Source organism: Macrobrachium nipponense, chromosome 13, assembly GCF_015104395.2.
Source record: "Macrobrachium nipponense isolate FS-2020 chromosome 13, ASM1510439v2, whole genome shotgun sequence".
In the NCBI taxonomy this organism is placed as follows: domain Eukaryota; kingdom Metazoa; phylum Arthropoda; class Malacostraca; order Decapoda; family Palaemonidae; genus Macrobrachium; species Macrobrachium nipponense.
In genome coordinates this window covers 190,001-211,825 of record NC_087206.1, presented here as the reverse complement: position 1 = coordinate 211,825, position 21,825 = coordinate 190,001, and the positions used below count along the sequence as shown (strand labels likewise).

General features: G+C 38.5%; 1 protein-coding gene across 9 annotated transcripts in view; it reads left to right on the top strand.

Moving 5' to 3' along the window:
• The first annotated feature begins 4,589 nt into the window (after window positions 1-4,589).
• The window catches only part of LOC135225578 (histone-lysine N-methyltransferase, H3 lysine-79 specific-like), a 173,194-nt gene continuing 155,958 nt past the window's right edge, over window positions 4,590-21,825 (top strand). For all 9 annotated transcript variants that reach the window (XM_064264853.1, XM_064264851.1, XM_064264850.1 and 6 more), the window contains exons 1-2: window positions 4,590-4,877; window positions 11,536-11,576. In XM_064264853.1, the coding sequence (XP_064120923.1) occupies window positions 4,779-4,877; window positions 11,536-11,576 (140 nt within the window). In that variant the 5' untranslated portion in view covers window positions 4,590-4,778. The remainder of the gene's footprint in view (window positions 4,878-11,535; window positions 11,577-21,825) is intronic.

Genomic DNA, 21,825 nt, shown 5'->3' with positions numbered 1-21,825 from the left:
CACTTCCTCCGGGGAAGCAGCCTCTGAAGAAGTCCATTTCCAGGCAAGGATGTCCTCAAGGGATGGTTCCCCTAGGGAACCTTGGATCTTCTCGACCTTGGGATTCAGGTCCTCCTCAGGCTGCGTTCCTCCAAGGAAGTAGCCTCTGAGGAGGACCATTTAAAGACTAACCATCTGTAACTAGTCTTGTATACCAGGTCGATTTATTGGTTGTGTAAACTCTAGTAGGTCTCTCATATACCGGGGAGAGCCGGTCTTAAGAACTTGATGGGTCAAAACACACGACTTGAAACCATCTCTTGTATCAATCCACGATCGTCTAAAGTTGGAATGTCAGCTTTACGCTGCTCCGCGAAGTAGTCAGGCACTACGAATTTTATTTTCCATGATAATTCTGACTGTTAAAGTCTTATCTTCTTAGTTTGCGCAGCTTTTCGAATAAACAACAGCATCCTCTCTCTCTCTCTCTCTCTCTCTCTCTCTCTCTCTCTCTCTCTCTCTCTCTCTCTCTCTCTTGTCTTTCCAGGAGCTGGAGAATCCTACATAACTGATCATCCAGGGACACAAAGATTCTTGTGAGCTACAAATAAAATTGTTTTTACGTAGACCATTTTGGCCACGAAACGAAATACCTGTACTTTCAGAAAGAAAGAAAAAAATTGTACAGCCAAGAGAAAGGAATAATTATTAGCAAATGTCACAGAATACGAGATAAAAGAAATATGAGAGAAGATTCAATAGACAGGTATTTCAATTGCATATCGACTTTGCATACATAAACATGCATGAAGATCACTGATAATAGTCTTAAAGTAAGGATGATAATTCGTATATTAAAGGCACTAATTATTATTATATATTATCAATTAAAAAGGAAATCATTTTCGTATTTAGGTCACGCTGTGGATCAAAACTGATTTATTTCGAGTGAATACTCTCTAATATTGAGGGCACATTGAGAGCCCAAGACCTCGGAGAGACATTGCAATAGATAACCTATATGGCAGGTAAATGAGAGAGAGAGAGAGAGAGAGAGAGAGAGAGAGAGAGAGAGAGAGAGAAATAACAGGGTGAAAGAGAAAGAGAGAGGGAGGGAAATAACAGAGACAGAGAGGGGAGATAAAAAAAACAGGGTGAGAGAGAGAAACAAAATAAAAACATGGTGAGAGTGATATATAGAGAGACACAGAACTACAGGCAGAGAGAGAGAAGAGAGAGAGAGAGAGAGAGAGAGAGAGAGAGAGAGAGGATATTTTCGTCTCTGCTCTCCCAGCTGGCTTCCCCACCCACCTCCCCCGAATCTACAAGGGGACTTCCAAGTGATCAGAGAGAAATAAAGACAGAAAACGAGGATGAGGAGGGGGGGGGGGGAGAGAAGGAGGTGGGGGAGGAGAGTAGGAGAGAGAGGTAGAGAGGAAGATGGCAGAAGGGAGAAGGAAGAGGCGTCCGAAATATTGACTGCCTGATTGATGCGCGCGAGTTAGAGAGAGAGAGAGAGAGAGAGAGAGAGAGAGAGAGAGGGTGCGCGAGTGAGTGTGTGTGTGTGAGTGCTTCTTCTTAAAGGTGAAGATCAGGCCAGTCAACAGGTTTTCCCCGCTCCGCGAAACTCTGCAAGCGAGAGATGATGATGATGATGTGTGTGTGTGTGTGTGTGTGTGTGTCCGTTGCTGGCTAAATCTGGAATCCGCGCTTTTAGGCCGATTCGGACACACGCTTTTATTTGGGGGCTTTGACGTAAATCCAGATAAAGATTATTATTGTTATTATTATCATTATTACATTGAATTATCATTACTTTTATTTTTCATTACTTGTATTTCAACCACAGTTGGTAGGCATGTTAAGTATCAGAATTCTAAGTAGAATAGCCATGTTTATAGAAAAATATATTTACACACACACACACTATATATATATATATATATATATATATATATATATTATATATATATATATATATATAATTTATACAGTAAAATGTTGTCTTAGAAAAAAAAAGGGTGGCTCTAGAATAACAAACAAGACAACAGTCACTGCACATTCACTATCCAACTGATGAATCGTGGATGAAACTGCACTGCAGAAGGCTTCCAAATTTTACTCTTTTTTTTCAACACCCTGTTGTATTCCATTCATCCCATGTGATTAGGCTATCTCAAAATACAGTACAGTACTCACATATGCTACACAAACAACTGAGCATTCGTATTCTGGACCAGAACTTCACTTCCTTAAAGGAGAGTTAGTTAAACAGGGTCTTTATAACATTTCCACCTTGGCTTACGTAGAGACAGCCAGTCCCTTTTCTTCTTATATGAAAACCATTTGTTTATTAAGGAACGCTCCCTTCTGCATTTATTTGTCGTAGAATCTCCTGAGATGATAATAATAATAATAATAATAATAATAATAATAATAATAATAATAATAATAATAATAATAATAATAATAATAATAATAATAATAGAATATTTCGCCTTTTCAAAGATGGTAGAAAGCTCCACCGATACGTCATGAAATAAATGAACTTAAGACAGCTGTTTCATAATTTACCTTCCGCCACAAAGAAACTATGCAAGATATTAAGAAACTCCGTTACAAACTCAACGGCATCCAGACGGCCATATCAGTTAATAATAATAATAATAATAATAATAATAATAATAACTAATATAATAATAATAATAATAATAATAATAATATCTGAGAGTTCGAATGAGATCGCGGGAGAGACTATGAGCTGTGTATACCGTGTTGCATCCCCTTGAATAGAAAGGTGTACATAGTCGGTTGGTTTTCTAGCATTCTGCAATATGGTTTTGCTGTAGCATTTGAATACTCGCATATCGAGCAACGGTAATTATGTCCGCTCTCATTACTTCTTCGTAATTATTATTATTATTATTATTATTATTATTATTATTATTATTATTATTATTATTATTATTATTATTATTATTAGCTGTATAGTACCATTGTTATTCATAATCATATAGCAGGTTTCACCTACTTTGATGAATATAGTTTTCTGTATATTCATCATACCCAACAGGCTTTTTTATTATTATTATTATCTATTTCATTCCTATACATTCTGCATTTAGTTCACGTCTACTGCTAGGTTTAAAAATATACCATAAAAAATCTTGTCTTATATCAATATTTTCCCCCCAATAAATCTACGAAATCTTTAGTAATTCCGATCAGTAATAAGATTTAAAAATGCCTGCCTTATTCGCGACATCATCACCTGGAATGCGTTTTAAATTTAGGACAAATTGAAAAGAAAGCAAAACGTTATTTTAAAGGAACGTTGAGAATTATGAGAACGTTGGTGAGTGGTGCCACCTGTGAGTCACAGGACGAACTACGGAGGAATCACTGACGCGGTCATGTTGGCCCAAGAACTAAAACCTAGCTCGTTTTAGTAGCGCAAATTTAAGACGTTGCTACGGTTAGCTATCTAATATTCTCTGGAATACTTTAAATGTCATTATGTTATAGCTGTTATCGATATTTATTGATAACATTTATCAGTGTCAACATTTAAGCAGAACAGGTTTTTTGTTTTTAACGTTCGTATATATTTTGACACAACTTTCCTCCATGTTATTTACAGGTATTGCATTACGTTGCTTGCTGGCATTTGCTTTTCTTTTGAGATTTGATCAATATGTTGCATTCAGGAGGACCGTGCATGCCTAAGGGTCGCATCTCTCTGCTTTCGTGCATATGAATGCTTGGATGCATATGTAAAGTAAATGTAGCTATTAAAATTTCCGCTCACGTGTACACACACACATGTACAGTATATGCGTGTGTGTACACGTGAGTGAATATAAATATATATATATATCCATATATATATATATATATATATAATATTATATATATATATATATATGCAGGTAACAAGTTTGTTTACCTAGGCCTATGTTATAGACGAACCAAAGGGAGATTATGTTGCTTACCTTCAGTGAATAGGAGAATATATATTGTTATCAGTTCACTGTCTGGATAAAATTGAGCTTCCCTGATTTTTAACAACCAGAAACAAAGCACCTGCATAATGTGATTTACCAGTTTTAGCACCAAAATCTCCCCACGGTTCTATCTGGTTCTACTGCACACACTAAAAAAAGGAATCGGGAGATCCAGAGATAAATCCAGCCTGAACCACTGCATATTCATGTGTTAAATCCTAAAGAGACAATTGGCCTCCACCAAAAAGTAAAATAAAAAGGACATTTATAGAATAAAAAGAGAAGAGCGGTTGATGACAATACGGAGGTAGGTTGGATCTGAGAATTGAACTGAGCTCAGAGAGATGGCACAGGAAAGAGACGTATGGCGTGAATTCGTTGAGGCCCTATGCATCCCGTGGGTGCCAGAGGATTAAGTAAGTAAGTAAGTATAGGTAAATAAATTAATAAAATAAAATGAAAAGGAGCGGGGATAAAAAGCGTCGAATATTTTGGCGTATTCCGCGCCGTTTCCCGCGCGTGAAGAAGAAGAAGAGGAACTGGTTGCTTGCAGCACTGGCGGTGGTGGCGGGTCGTTCGGACGAACAGCGCCAGTTTGACTCAGGCATGGGAAGTGAGGACACGTGTGTGTGAGAGCCGCTCCAAGTATGGGGCTGCTGCTGGCTTTTCCGAAGTCTAGTAGGGGATATCAGTGATTATTATAATATTAATAATAAGATATATATAAAGAAAATAATAAGGGAAAAAATAAAGTGTCGCGAATCAATCAGTGGCGATTTAAATATATAGATAATAATGCCGGAGTCTGAAAAATCTCTAGACCTCAAACTTCACAGTCCTGCTGGTGTGGACCCCATTGTATATCACTGGCCGCTGACGTCGGGTTCAGGAGCGGTGAGTTTTGCTGCTGTTGTTGCTGTTTGTTGGTGTTGTTTGTCGCTGCTGTTTGTGTCGCTTATAGCCGTTCGTTTCTCCGTTTAACTGGCTACGTGATGACGTCCCTTCCGAGGCGCTTAGGACGCCAGGACGCGAAGGAACAGGTGTACAATATAGGACATATAGGACTACAACTACTAACTAATGTGCTGTCGCTGCTTGTACACTTTACCAATGGTCGTCTTGCCGAAGCCGGTCGCTTTTCGTCGCGTTTTTCACGTCTTGCAGATGCATTCTTCCTCTTACCTTCTACATAAGCTTACCTGGGCGTGGATTAAAACTGCATTGATCATCTAGAGGCGTTCAATGCAGCAAGAATTCTCGTCCAATCGTCCACTTAAGCCAATGGTCGTCTCGCAGAAGCCGGTCGCTTTGTCGTCGCATTTTTCGCGTCTTGGGGAGTCGTTCTTCCCCTTGCCTTCTATATGATTACCCTGGACGTGAAGTAATACTGCATTTGAGCTTTTAAAGGCGTTTGGTATACGAAGAATTCTCGTCTAACGGTATACATAGGCCTACGGACGTCGTTAAGGCAGACTTTGGTGTGGGGGGGGGCGAAAGAGTTCGAGTCTGGTCTCGTATTTGTGGCGTCGTTAGGCCTACAAGGCGTCGTTCAGGTTTCTGTGGAATCACGTTTAGTAGACTGTATAGGCTTACCGACGTAACATAGGCCTGGTTGGCGTAGGCCTAGTTTATATATAGCTGATTCCAGAGGATGTTTTTGGAGGTGCCTGCAATAGACCTATAGACCCAGAAGCACCAGCATAATCTATTGTCTGCTTGCTTGTCTGTTCTGCTCTGTGGTCTCGAGACAGACGAAAATGCATTGCCTGTTTAGTAGGACCTTCCCAGGACCTTGAGTCTCCATCCACAATTTGGAGGGGAAAGGTCCCATCTGGAACATGCCAGCTAATACATAGGCCTAAACTGTTGGGCTACTATAGGCCTACATGTCTTTGATTGTCTACTTGGGGGATGATGATGATGTTGCCTAGTGTCGACTATGGCATTACGTCTTTTGGGGGGTTACGGGCAACGAAATTGTGTCTTACCACGTGGATGCACGTCATTTGGAGGCCGTAAGGAAAAGTTCCGTGACTAGTGAGTAGCAAGGTTTGGCAGATTGGTCTTATCCTAGGCCTATTCGCAATTCAGTTTTTCAAAAACACTTGCCTTTGTTTCGTAGTCACCTTAAAGTGGGCGTACTGGTTACTGAATTGGAAGCAACTTGTCTGCCTTGATGCTCGGTGTCTTATTCATGAAGATTTTCCTCAATTTGGCATTGTCTCTTATACATTTAAAGGGTTGTAATGCATTTTAAAGGTTGTCTTGGCCTATTCGTCCAATTTTAGCATTGCAGATTGAGGAGGAATGACAGCAATAGGCTGTGATAGTGCAGAGTATAACAAGATGTGTATTAGGGCTGTATATACTTTAGCTACATATCTTCTGTCCTATATGATCAGATGTTGAATGTCTTGCTTAGTTAGTGCTAAAAGACCTGAACACTCATTACTTGTTATTTATATATTAATAATGAAAACAGATAAGGACAATAAAGATTTGCCTAAATTACACAACAAACAAATGGTCAGGTTGGTGTATTTTGGGCTAAGGTTCGAAATTTCTTGTATGCCCTAATTAATTACCTCCACTCTCCCCCCCCCCTTTTTTTTTTAAATCCCTTACATATGCCAGGTATTTGTTTGGCAATTCTAGTTCCTTGTGAATATTGCTCATTGATTTTGCAGTCCAAAATTGAACTAACCTAATGTGGAAGTGATACCAGATGGCAGCTTCAATTAACTGTTTTTGCAGCTGAAAATACTTACTGAATAATGTATATATGTTATATGTAATAATATTTGTTATATATATATTGTATGTGTATGTGTATATATATATATATATAGTTATATATATAATCCTTGACATTCACACACTGCCTACAAACGTACCTTCAAGGAGAGGGAAGAGATTTGCATCCTATTGCAAGGACAATACTAATTTTACTCTGAAATTTATTTATATATATATATATTTATATATATATATATATATATATATATATATATATATATATATATATTATATATTTATATATATATATATATTTTATATATATATATATATATATATATATATATATATATATATTATGTATATATATATATGTGTATATATATATATATATATATATATAATATATATATATATATATATATATATATAATTCAAGTGTATTATTAGCTTTGCTCTCTCTCTCTCTCTCTCTCTCTCTCTCTCTCTCTCTCTCTCTCTCTCTCTCTCTCTCTCTCTCTCTCTCTCTCTCCCACGATACGCAAGCAAATATTGCAGGGTACGAAACTTTGACGCTAGTCGAGTGTGGAAAGCTAATTGTGCATCGTAGGAGAGTGAACAAATTACAAATGGCACGGAATTTGCCGTAACCTATATAAGAAGAAACTGGAAAACGTTGTGATTTTTAAGTTTTGGCTAAATTCTCATTCGTAATCGAAAGCAGCAGTGTCTGGTTTAGGTCTATCTTCAATACCCCTATTCCCATGACAGGTGAATGCATTTAGTTTGAAGAAAGTGTGTCATAGGTCACGTATTAATTACATAAGAAGAATCCCTACTGTAATTATGTATTTCCCCAAGGGCATTAAATCTGTTGTATCCAGCTATGCATGTGTTTAGGCCTGTTGTGGTTTGGTAATTTGCTCCTATTAGTTCATTATATTATATTGTTTATATAGACGTCATGTTATGTCATATATATTGGTTATATAGACATCATTTTATGTCATATATATTGTTTATATAGACGTCATTTTATGTCATGTTGTTTATATAGACGCCATTTTATGTCATGTTGTTTATATAGACGCCATTTTATGTCATTTTGTATAGGTGTTATATATATTTGGTAAAATCTGATTTGTGGAATAGTAGTGGACGCTGCCATATATGTCTATTATAGTTGTCTGCCATTCCATGACCTTGAGAAGTCGTCAGTTTGATATACGTCGCGATATTCAGGCCGGAATGTCGTTTTTGTTGGTTGAAGCCTCTATATGATTTATTTGGTACGTGTTTTCCTCGTTATATACCCTATAACATTATCTACAGCTTTGAAAGTGAACAGAATACTCGTATCCTACGTGTCTGTTTATGTTTTATCTTTTCGTCTGTCGCGTCTTAGTGGAAGCTACTTCTAGAAGCAAAGTCTCCTTAGAATATTTCCCATTTTAACAAAACGTTCGGCCAAAACGAACAATATCAGCGAATGCAACTCCTGAACTCATGTTGGCACCCCTGATGTACTTAAACGTCGCGTGCCAAAATAGATATCAGGTTCCAAATTTTATATCGTGATGTATTATATTGTTCTCCGCCAACAGATCAATGATTGCGATACCACGTTTGCATTGCTGATCATCATCACTTGCTTTTTATTTTATTTTGGGAGTTTGTGAGAGTGTGAAACGACTGTTTTTATTCCTCCAGGCGTTTTTTGGATTTTGCAGTGTCGCGATGTATGGTGTGTTGTGGGTTTTGTGCTAGCAGTGTAGTCAGGGTGGGGGTGAGACTGGTGGATTAAGGGGTTAGTGCTCGGCTGGGTGTTGGGTTGGTGGGTGGCGGGACGGTGGGGGGGGGATGTCAACTGAGGCAAGTTATTGATTTTCAAGAGTACAGTACACCCAGTCAGTCCTGGCAGTGTATTGCGTATTTCGGTTCCTGCTCTTTATTTCTGGTGAATTGATTCGTGTGCGTTTTTGTTTTTTTGAAATGAACAGCAGATGCTCTTGAAGTTATATAATACATTTGTCAGTTTGTTTTCATATTTGGTGAAGTTTGAGTCGTTCGTTTTCTTGATGATTGAATTGATCTTAGTTTTTTCTATAGTGTTTTGTCCTAGTTTTTTCTTTGTCTTTAGTTTGTTATTGTGTTATGTCTTAGCTTTTTTTTCCCCCATTCCGTACTTGCAAGGTAGTGGATATTAGGCGTTATAGTATGTATATGTTTAGCTCTATGTGTAAATATAAATGTGAGTATCATGTTTCCTCGAAGCTTAGATTTTTTTTTTATAAGTAATTTTAACACCTGACAGGTGTTTGCAACTGAATGCTTACGAGTAGTTGAACTGGTGCTATGCTTTCCTCATGCTGTGCACTCTGTTCCCTTTAATCCATGCTGCTGCTGGCATTGTATGTTTATCGGGAAGGATTTGTAGTACTTCCTCTGACATGCAACTAAAAATTTCCAATAAACAGGTTTTTATTTGCACGTAACAAGTGTTGTAACTTGTGTCATATGAACATTGTGTTACAAGTTCTGCAACTAGTTTGTCTTATAAACATTATAGTTTGTCTTTATAAACATTATTTTGTGTGTGTAAAGAAAAGAAGTGTAGCGCGTGTGTGTGTGTGTAAGGTTACAGACAAGCACATGGCAATATTGTTTAATGATATGAAGACATGAGGTTTCTAAGAAATGCATTGCTATTCTCTTGGAATGCGTAGTACGATATTTTCTGTTTATCGACCCTATATAAACACGTTTCAGGCAACAAATCCATAATGGGTTTAGTCAGACATAATAAGAAATTATATTCTTAGTCTGTGGTAGAAGTAGTACGTCCAATTTGAAGAATATTAGGGAACTAGTACTCATACATGAAAGGTGCGAACATTCTTACAAGTTGAGGTTGTAGTAGTATACATATATATATATATATATATATATATATATATATATATATATATAATGTGTGTGTGTATATATATAATTCTATTTTTTGCTTGTTGTACAAACCTGTTGTCATTGGTAGAGCTTTGTCTACAGAGACTGATATAAGTGACCAGTTATGTTAAACAGAACTGGAATACGTTAAGGCTCGTCAACATCAATCAGTGTTTATGAGTAAAACCCTTCATCGTATTAAGCCGGAAGTTATCGACCTACTTTACTACGTGATTTTATAACAGAAATAGGCCAACATCATATTAACAACATCAATATTCCGTTATAGATTTACACCTTGTGTACTTTGCTTACTACTTGGCAAGCTCACTTTTCATGCGATGTTGGATACGACGGCGAAGAATTAAGCTTCTGAGGGCATGCAGACGAAGCTTGGCATTGTGCCAAACACCTTCCCTCGTACGTTGACGTGTAAACCCGTCATTACGGAATGTGTCTGTGTGTGTGTATTGCTTTGGTGAGATATCCTCTCCCGCGGTTTCCTGTTTTAAGAACCACGAAGAGTTCTTGTCATTTCTATTAATATATAATGTTAATGTTTTTTTTTTTCGTCACTTTAACCTGCTCTGTGGTGATTTGTGAAGTCTGTCTCTCTTTACTTTTGCATTGTAGGAAACTTTCATCACTACTTTCCACCTATACCTGTGTAATCTAGAATAAGAGACACCGCGTTTTCTGTATCCCAAGTGAAAACTAAAGTATGTGGTACCTATAGGCAAACACATGACTAGACAGTAAGAACGTGTAATTCAGTGTTACGTGTGCCTTTTCATATCTCAGAAAATTGTATTTTTTATGATAGGGGTTATCTCTCAAGGTTGTAGCATGTTGATAAACTATGCCACCAGAAGGGACTCTCTCTCTCTAAGAAAAAAAAATCAATCACTCAGTGGCTAAGTCTCTCTCTCTCTCTCTCTCTCTCTCTCTCTCTCTCTCTCTCTCTCTCTCTCTCTCTCTCTTCCAAGAAAGACAATGTGAAAATAATAATCGTGTTTACCCATGGTTGGTCAGGCAGTGGTGTATTTATACCTGACTCAGGACATTTACCCTTATAATCTCTGTTCCTATCACCTCCAGTAACCAAAATCGTTGCTTATCCTCTTTAATATACAAAGGTCGTCTTGATCCTCGTCAGAATGGATGGATTTTGATAAACTGCGTCTTGTTGATGTTTTTGGGTCAGTCTCTTGATTAGATGCTATGAGGAGCTTCCACGTTTGATGGTCATGTAGATGGCTGCGTTGCATTTGTCAGGCTTTTTCATTTGAATTCGTGGAAAGGTAATTGTTCTCGGTACTACCTTGAGTCAGGATCACTAGTTTTCCCAAGTTGGTATTTATAGATAACACGATAACGTCATTTCCTGGGAACTGCTGCAGTGAAAGTAGTGTCCATGTTAGGTTGGTTAGTTTTCCCCGTTTGGTTTGATCGTTCGAGATAATTTACCAGTTTTTGTTGTTGTTGAATCCATCCTTCAAATTGTATCTTTGCAGATAAAAGGTCAGATCAGCCTTACTTTTTAGTCGTCATTGCTGACACAAGGTCAGATCAACCATTTTAAGTAGTAATAAGTTTGTCAACGTTTGCATGGTCGTAATTCATAAGTTTATGAACATTTGTATAATCACATACTCGAGTATTCACTTCGAATTGTTCATTCTTTTAAAATTAGGTCACGTATATTTTTTTTCGTTGTCTAACTCCTAATTCATTTTCGTCTTAACCTCTTGAAATAGTGGTCAAGTAGTAGCAGTAAGTATAACAAAGATCGTACGTACATATAGGCGTATGATCACAGAATATATTTAATCTCATAATTGTCATTATTAATAAGTTCCTCTCTTTCCAGGACAAGCACGATGGAGCCTATGAGATCGTGGAGACAATACGGTATGTATAAAGGATAAGATGCAGAACTGTCAATTTTATTCTAAGTGTTGTCTTGGTAAGAAAGAAAATGAAGCGTTTTCGTCAATTGGGGTGACTTAAGGAGTGCAGAAAGGAATCCTTGAGTTTAAGTGTATTTGTAGTAGGAATCTCTCTGACATTCCGTGTCAGAAATTGCAAATGCATCTTCTACCAACTACTATTACTACTGAAGTATTTGCTGCCTTTGGGAAGTCGAGGGGCTTCGGTGTCACGAGTTTGCGAAGGGGCGAGTCAAGTTACTACTGTATTTTTAGGAAATTTCTTGGGCTTCTTCAGGTAACCGTGACTAGTCTCGGCTGTTTCTTTGTTTTTCTTTCTTATATAGTAATTTATATATAAGTATATATGATCTACATTTGTGTATGTATGTATACTTATATCTCAAGGAGGTTGACATATTTGAGTTATGGAGAATATCTAAATATATAATAATATATATATATATATATTATATATATATATATATATATATATTATATATATGTGTGTGTGTGTGTGTGTGTGTGTATCTCCAGTAGGTTGGCATATCTGAGTTATGTAAATGTTCACTGTTGTCAGATATATAGGGAAGGAGGGCAAAACCAACTTTAAAGACTTGATAACTGGCGAATGTTTCACGTTAGACATTTAAATAGCAAAATGAGGACATTTCTCGTAAATTGTGCTTGGATATACCATAGACATATAGGTGATAGACCATACTCTCTGAAGACTTTATGGGCAGGGCTGAGAGAGCTTGTATGGTGTTTTCAAACCTGTTTCGCAAGGACGCGAAGGATGATTTGGAGGGGTTGAAAGAGTGGTCGTTGGTTCCTCCTTCACAACTACCTCCTCCTCCTCCGTCCCTCCCACCTCCTCCATGTCCATTCCCTCTATCGTACACCACCCCAATACCTATCCCACCTCGCCTTCCGTCCTCCCCCCCACTCTCTCTCTCTCGTCTGGTCGTTCTCAGTAACCCCCTTCCTCCCCTACCCAGGCTGGAGCTCCCAGCCATCTCGTTCCTCCCAAGGCTCGCCTCTCCTTCCCACCCTTACGTACCACAACCTCCCCCTCTCCCTCTCCTCCTCCTACTCCCCTGCCTCCTCCCAGCCTGATCCTAATTCCATGGGGCTGTGTTAAAGCTGCCCTGACATCAGGCGTTCACTCTCAACCTCCGCCACTACCACCAGCCAGTTCTGTTCGAAATGACACCCGCTAGAAACAGACACACACAACACGTTCATATACACACACAAACAGTACATAAGTAGTGCTTTTTAGGTGCTCTTATCGCCTTCAGTAGGAATGAACGGGAATACGAAATAATCGTGAGTCGTTAGATCCCATATATAATGGTTTTCACATTGAGTTCAACAACGTTTTAAGAATTTCTTTGTTTGGGTCATTCGTCCGAGAGATATACAGTGTGTAAGTCTCTAGGGTATGGTCGAAGGGTAATTGCTCATTACGTCACATAGGGTGTTTGTTTTGGTATGTATAGGGTAAGAGTACTTCGTACAGTGCTAGTGGTATTTTGACCTGACTGAAATTTGGTTTTGAGGTCGTCCGTAATCCGATTAGTGTCAGAATTGAGCTGTTTGAATTTTATTGCTCAGTAGATGTGTTTAGGATAAATGGAAGTAGTAGATAGTTTCATTACCTACTAATCTCCAAGTGAACCTGACATTTTCGTGGGAAGAAATGATAGCGTTCGTTATATTTATAGTAAGAGTTGCGTGACATTAAAGGGAATGATCCTCCAGAAGGTGATCAGATCGTGTTGGGTTGTTAGTTTCGAGGTTCCCACCGCTGATTTTGTATCTTCATTCTCGATTACAGAACTCGTTATATACAGCCCTGCGTCTTAGACGAGTGGAATGATTATATATGTGTATTTTATATGTATATATGATTATATATATATATATATATATATATATAATATATATATATATAATATATATAATATATATATATATATATATATATATATATATACACCTTGCATCTAGTTGTTCCGGTGTGTTTTTGTGTCTGGGCGTTTGGGCAAAGTGTATGAAAGAAGGGCCTTGGAGACTTGAAGGACAGGTTCAATTTTTGCAACTGACGTTGTGAATTCCAGAGTTGACGTGTGTGTGTGTGTGTGTGGATGGGTGAAAGTTCCGGAGATGGAAAAGAAAGGTTTGGCTCTGTGGAGGTAATAGCATTTGCTTTCTCTCGCTTTCTCCCTTTTGCTTATGTTTGGTTGTTTTGTCGTTACATCCGCATGTATACTTCCCTCAGTTCTTTGTAGGAACCCACGCAAAAGTCGTGTGTGGTTCATCACGGGATGGTCTTGCGCTCATTAAACGGCAGTTGATGACCTGTATTTTAGATTTGTGTGTACAATCCGATAGCCATGGTAATCAGCAGTGTAACTGGATAGTATAGCTGCTGAGGTTTTTGTTTTGACACTCAATATCGCGAATGCCCTCAATGACGTTGATCGAGTCCCCTACGTGAATCTCAATATATTAGCAGCCCTATCAGGATTTTAAACTAAAAGTACCCTTATTCTTCCGTGTTATGTGACAAAAACGGACCGTTATATAACAGTATTTCAAATGGTATGTCTTAAGCTTATCGTTATGGGCAAGGTTTAAGACCATTCTTCAAACCTTGATTTCATTGTGTGTCAAGGTCCCTCATTATGGAGGGATTCAACTCGCCTTGCTTATTGTTTGATTTGCCGACCGTTTTGTCTGTGTACCTGTGCCCTGATTATCCGCTGTTTCCTTGCACCCAGTTCTCCAGGGCAATAAAATCCCACGTCGTAGTTGATGATCAGATCTCCATCTATACTATATACTACTCTATAGTAGGTAGCAGTACAAGTCACAGTAACCCAGTCGACGTGACTGGTGGTAGGTAGGGCTATGGCGGATTTGAGGTTCGGGGGGAGGGTAGGGGGGGCGGGGCTGGGGGAAGATGGTTATGTTTGAAGGAGACCAAAATGACTTGCACTATAGGGGAAGGTCCCTTTTCTGGAAGGAAAGGAAGAGATGATTCAAGGATGTATTGTTTATATATTCAAGCTGTGCGCCTCTCGAAGTAGGGATTATTCCCCCCCCCACCACCACCCCTTTCAATAGATGTCTCCGTTTTCTTGTGTCATTCTTAATGGGGGGGGGGGGGGTGGAACGACGAGATCACCATAATAAACAGCGGTTTTGCGTTCTCCCCCCATTCGAGCAAAGCTACGGTACTTTTGACGCGAGTTGCCAGGTAGGGTTTATGCCTGTCTTCTTGATGTCAGCTGATAGCACGCTATACTAGGGATGATGGCGGGAAGGGGAAGGGGGGCAGCTGAGGGGGAGATTGCTCCCCTGCCACATTATAAGCATTCCTAGGACCTTGCTAAGAGATGGCCTTCCTTTTCTTTGGCTGTTTATGCGTTACAAATGTAAATCTCGTTCCTTACACATCGAACTATAGTATAAACTTTGTGATTTGGAAAGAGTTGACTGAAATATAGAAATTGTGTGGTTTATTGTGTTAAAATCCCTTACAGCTTTTGTGACATTTTGATGGATATTCCCTAAGACATTAAGAAATTTGCAGATGCATAGTTTAATTTCTGTGAGATAAAAAAAAATTCTTCAGGTGAAGCATTAAGAAGCAATTTCTTAAAAAAATGTATTTTTCCACCGAATGGTTAGGAGGAAGTGGAACTGGCCGACTGTTGAACAGTTAATTAAACTTTATTTATATAAATATAGAAACACGAATAACCCGTATTGGAAGGCGTTTTGTAACCCGATTCGAGGCAATGTATAAATTGGAAGGTGGGGTCATAAACCCCGAGAGAGAGAGAGAGAGAGAGAGAGAGAGAATTATACCAGGTGGTTACACTTCAAGTGTGGGTGAACGGGACTTTTGGGGAGTGAGTTTTTCGTCATTTCAAGGTTTTTTGTTTGATTTTGTTACAGCAAAAAACCAAGTTCTGATTGAAGATCGTTTATTTTATATATATATATATATATATATATATATATATATATATATATGTGTGTGTGTGTATATTGTAAAGCCTTTTTGTCGGAAATTATAATTCTGTAACTTCAACAGCATTCTGCTCTTAAACTATGTGAATGAACCAAAGGGTCTTCTCAGAATATGTATTGCATGTCACATTGATCATTTATTTCTGGGAATTTTTTTTTTTTTCTAAATCATTGTTTCGAAAACACACCACATTCTCCTCCCTAATTTCCTGTTTCGTTTCCCGAAGCCTAAAGGGGCAAGACCGGATATTAGATCAATAGAAAAACTTGCTTATGAGAGAGAGAGAGAGAGAGAGAGAAGGGGGCTTGGGAATAGGAAAACCTAGCATAGGACGAAAGCCGAGTATTAGGCATCTTGCAAAATAATGGCGATGGAGGGATGATGATGATGTTGGCCGGGAGCGAAAGTTCCGAGGTCTACGACCCAACCCTCCTCCTCGTCTGGTTGGCACAGTTCATGCATGGGAGACGGTGTCGCCCGATTGGTTGGGTAGATGACGGGAGGGGGGAGAGTTGAGACAGTTCCGGTGTCGTCGTGTGCGTGTTTGAGTCGAGTGACTGGAGTCCCCCCCCCCTCTTTGGGAAAGGGAATGTGTGAGACACGTTGTCTTCGACCATCAACCCCTGGAGGCAAAATTTCTAAGAATTTGGGAATAACGGGTCACAGGGTGCATGTTATACGTAGTCTGTATTGCAGTTCAGTTGCACGTGTTTCCTATCTCCTTCCTTCGAGGTGGAGGAGGAGAACTCGGCCAGTAGTGGGCGGAGGAGGCTGGGTTGAGTGGGTCCTGGGTTAAGCCGAGGGTTTATTTAATCTTTTCCGTTCAGCCCGAGCTGTCGTAAGTCTTACGTACATAACGTTCGTTCCAGAATGGAATGGGTAAGAAGGGAGGGAAGGGTTGGTACCCCTTTGCCAAATGGTGTGTCTGTGTAACCTTTGAAGGAGCCAAAATTCTCGGGCGCGAGGTGCCAAGTATCACAGATGCTGTGGTATGCGCATGCCAAATGCAGGAGCCAGTTGAATATACTCCGTGCATTTCTCTAGATTTTAGGTGGAATTTGATGTGAATAGTATGCTTTGAATTCAAATTTACTTTAAGTTATCACCTCTGTATGGTGATTACTTTAAGTTATCACCTCTGTATTTTTCACCAGCATGCGCAGTTTAGGTGGCGTCTTCATTTATATTTTATTTTTTTTTCGAGTATCGTTAAATTACTTTTAACATTTAATATACCCTATTTCAGGAATAGTATTTCCAAAGTTTAAGTAAATATTGTTCTAGTTTATTTGTTATATATGGAGATTGCTTTGTTCGTTCCAGTGGTTGATTCATTTCATTTATATTTCCCAAGCTACAAAGATATTCAGAAATAGCTTAACATGTGCCCAAGTCATTTATATTTTTTAATCTTTTATTAGAAAAATATCAGTCATTATATAACACGTAGGTTGTTACAAAATATTACAAAATTAAATATGCATACAATATTAACAGTTACTATTGGTTAGAAAAAATTGCAATAAAAATCAATTTACATTTTTTCAAAATAGATCTTCAATTTTTTCTGTAAATAAATTTCTTAACAGCCACCTGTCATAAGTTAGTTTACTTTTAACATAGTTACACGTTTCTTCTTTTGTGTATTTGTTCCTCTTACTAATCCAGACTGCATATTATATGTCTAACAATCATTATTATAGCACTATTCCGGTCTTCTTTGAAATTCTTCAACTAATGGCTTCCTGTGCACTTCAGTATTTTTGTCTTGTAGTTAGTAGTCTGGCAGTCGTTTCATGAATAATTTTTGCTCCCCTGTATCCTGTGGATTGACTGTGGTTTTATCTATTTCATCATACATTTTTATTAGTATTTCCCTTACTTTATTTCTTATAAGTTATTCAGTAGAATTTTAGTAAATAGATATCGCAACATCAAAGTACCATTAGTTACCAGGAACTGGTACATTTCCTATAAGTGATATAAGTAGGTAAACAGACAACTAATCTTCAGGATACACTGTCACAATGAGAGAGAGAGAGAGAGAGAGTCGTCTTTCCTGTTTCCCGCCAAGACAGTCAGCGAGCGACGTTTGGTTCAAAGTGCTCGAATTTCCCGCCAAGGATATCCGTCCGTCCTGTTTCGGCGTCTTGGGAAGCCAGTCGGCTGCAGAAATGTCGTTATTTTATGCATAGTATATATATCACCTTTTATGCTTTCCTCCTCCTCCAACACTTGGCTGTGCACCTGGTGTGACCGGTGCTGTGATCCTAGGACACACCTGCACGGGCGTGTTTCGAATATGTATGTGTGTGCGTGTGTGTGTGTTTAGTAGTTTGACATTCCTTTGTTTTTCTGCCCTTCAGATAACCAATGTCGTAATTATAAAGGCGTTTGTGTGATGTTTGGTCACGAGGTGTCGTGGAATATAAGTGCGGTTTGGTTAAACGGATTTTCGCCATGTAATCAAGTGTTCTCATCGGCAGTTTCGTATCGTGGGGACTTCGCACGGTAATTCTTGTTTGTATATAAGATTTATCATACGTTTCAAGATATGGGCTTTCAATAATAGTCTGTGCCATGTCTTTATGGACTTTCTATTATTGTGTGTGCCATATCTTTTATATGAGGAGTGCGCGAGAGAATTGAATGGATGCTGAATTCGAAAATATCAGTTCGTATCCCCGACCACAAAGTACGATTGAGAATGAGAACTTTTGCCCCAGTTCACCCGACTGGTGGTGGTGTGTTGGTAACCCGTATTTTGATCTGGAAGGAGATTAATCGACTGTATTCAGACGTGCCGTTACATTGGTTTACAGTCTTACGGGACCAGTGCTAAGTATAAGAGGACTGTTATTATTATTATTATTATAATAGTCGAAACGTTAAGACCATGGCCTCCTGAAAGAGTGAACTTTCACTCTCGGTTTTCTTCTTCTTCCATCACTCCACGTGGTCGATGCCGGGCTGGGAAGCGTGGCAGGTGTGTGTGTATGTGTGTTTTTGTGTGCGTGTAACCGTGTACGTGTTCGTCCGCTCGTCCATTCAAGGAAGAGGAAAGGAGCTTCCCTTACCTTTCAAAATTTTTATGGTCGTTGATAACCCGTTTTTCCTCTCTTATTTTTCTTTTGTTAAGGGTCCCCGGGTTTTACACCAGGTGGGTCTGTCTGTCTGTCTGCTCGTCTAGGCTAGGTTTGTCATGTCATATATGTGTATATATATAGTGATTGCTTAAATAGGAAATGAAAAGCTGGCCCAGTTCTAGGTGACTAATGGTTCTTGTGATTTTGCGATATCTTTTCATTCTTCCTCTTTTATCATATCCTGTTTCAGACCTTGTTTTTAGTTTATTTAGTTTCATATCTTCAGACGCATCCTTATGTACGAGGGTTCCTCTTTGTTGTAAACTGGTGTACAGATTAATGTATTGGGGAGGCTGACATTTGTTGCGGAAACCATTTATTTGAACGATAAGAATTAGAATTGAGAAATTATTACCTTACGCCCACAATTACAAGTGTGTCACTCAGCACGTGACCTAGAGTTTGATTTTAGAGGTGATTGGAACGATTTTTTTTTTTTTATAGTCTGTATTTCTATCAGTATAGCCTCTGTTTTTATAATATGAAAATTTTTTTGTATTTCTATCAGTATAGCCTGTTTTTATAATATGAAAATTTTTTAATTTTGAATTAATTGTAAAATATGAACATGCATTTCAATAAGTGAACAAATATCTTAAAAGGTGAAAATATATTTCAAAATGTAAACATGGTTTGAACTGTGATTTTTTGAAATTTTAACATTATTAATATGTGAACATGCATATCAAATTGTGAATATTTTTAAAGATATGAATACGTTTTGAAACGTGAACATTTTTTTTTTAAATAAACACGTGTTGGCCATCGGGTGCAATGATATCATGCCTTTGACAGAGGGCTCTGTGCCACGTATGTGTGTTCCAACTCAGGATAAACAGCTGTTTTGCAGATGCACCCTCGCACAAGTGTTCGGAAGGTGTATATATGTGTATCTTCGTGTACCACCACCACACTCCTGATTACTGGAAGTTGTCCACGTTGCCATGTCTGTCCGTGGGGTGGAAGAATTGAAATTGTCTTAGAATGATGATGGATGACGTGCGTTATATTAATATTATTTCATGATTTCTTTTTGTTTTTTCATTGAGCTTAAATTCCGTATTAGCCCTTCATTTGAAATAATATCAGGTTGAAATGCATTCTTAGACGAATGCGCCTCGCTGTCGAACTTCTCAGTTCCCAAGGGCCTTTATTCCTGACACTTTTGAACTGTGGAACGAGGAGCCTCCCTGAGGATGTCGTGCAGTTGGGACTTCAGAGGTTCACACGAAGGTGTAATGCATCACTACCTAAACACCATTCTCCTTGCATTTTGGCAATGCACTACTTACATTTTTTCTATTCATTTATTAATATGTTAATGTTTTCTGTTTTGATAAGTGATTTCTTTATTCTGTATATACTTCCCCATTACCTTTGTTAATCCTCCTTATGAACTGCTTAATATTCTTTGGAAGCTTGAATGTCAAGTCATTGACCCCTGTGGCGTGCTTGTTCCATATGAATAGGGTTCATCTTCTCTTCTCAATAATAATGATAATAATAATGTGCCATTAAAAAGGGGAAATGTATATTTACCAAGGTATTCAAATGTGATAAGCAGTCGACCGGAATATATTCACATTTTCCTATTTCAAATGGCATGACTAACCCAACCACTTTCGCCTAGCCCTGCTAGTAGGTTCACATGTGCACGGAGAGAGAGAGAGAGAGAGATTTTCTTTTGTTTGATGTACTAGCTAGACTTAATTTCGTTTAGTAGCGGATGTGACAGTTGCGTCTTGACTTGCAATAACCGGAAGTCGCTCAGTCAACAAATCTGCAGCTGCTGAAGCTCTCTCTCTCTCTCTCTCTCTCTCTCTCTGGCCACGTGTGTGTGTTGTCTTGCCGGCATAAACACATCGGGTTTGTAAATGAGCTGAAATTGGGCCAATTCTCGACGTTGAATGGGTGCGGTAGAGGAGGAGGAGGAGGAGGAGGATACTTCCGCATATCTAGGTTTCTGTAGAAGTGGTATGTTGTTTAAAGTTAGCCATAATCGTGCTTCTGGCAGCGCAACAGCACAGGCCACCGCGACCGGCTTGAGACTTTCATGGGCCGCGGCTCATACAGGATTAGGTATACCGAGACCACCGAGAGATTGATCTATTAATTTTCGGTGCCAGAGATTATTATAAGCTGTACAGAAAACTAGATTGCACATTTGTTACTGTATTTTCTTAATTGCCTTTATCTCCTTCAACCTGCTAATGTTTTATTTATTTCAAGCGACTCCTGCCAGAAAAAAAAACAAAGGAGGTAGGTAACGTCTTCACAACAGCAGCTGCTGGTTATGATAACAGCAGTTGTTTTTGAACCTTTTTTTTTATTTTTTTTATTTGCGATCCGTTGTCGAGATGGCAGGTGCTGATAAGGGCAGATTTTGTCATAATGTGATGCTGATGTTATCGTTCGTTTCTGCCGTTTGTTTGTTATCTGTTTCCTGATTGGGTCATCTGTCATCGTCTGACGTATTGTGGTTAGAATGTGTTCGACTGTATGTATATTTGTATGTTTTTTTTTTTCATTTTCATTTTATTTATTTATTTTTTGGTTCGTGTACGGTTAGTACACGATTTGTCAGAGGTTGTATCTGCGTATTACACTTCTTATATATGTGTATGTATTGTATGTATATGTATATATATATATATATATATATATATTTAGTATAATATATATAGTAATATATAAATTGTATGTATATATATATAGTGTAATTATATATATATATATATATATATATATATATATATATATTACAGAGAGAGAGAGAGAGAGAGAGGAATATCATGTTCTACCCTCAATCGACTTCGTCTTGATCCAAAGGCAAGGAGGAGGAGGAGGAGGCCTCTGTTCCCATTGATTCAGATGCTGTAACAAGCACAAGCCATCCTTGGAGGGAGGCCAGTGGTTGGTCTGTACCTTCTGGTGGCTGTCCTTTCATTCCTTCCTTCCTACGGCCGCCGCAGCTGTTGCTGTCGAAGGTATAGCAAGGGGTTGGGGTTGGGGTGTGGGGGAGGGGAAAGAAAATATGT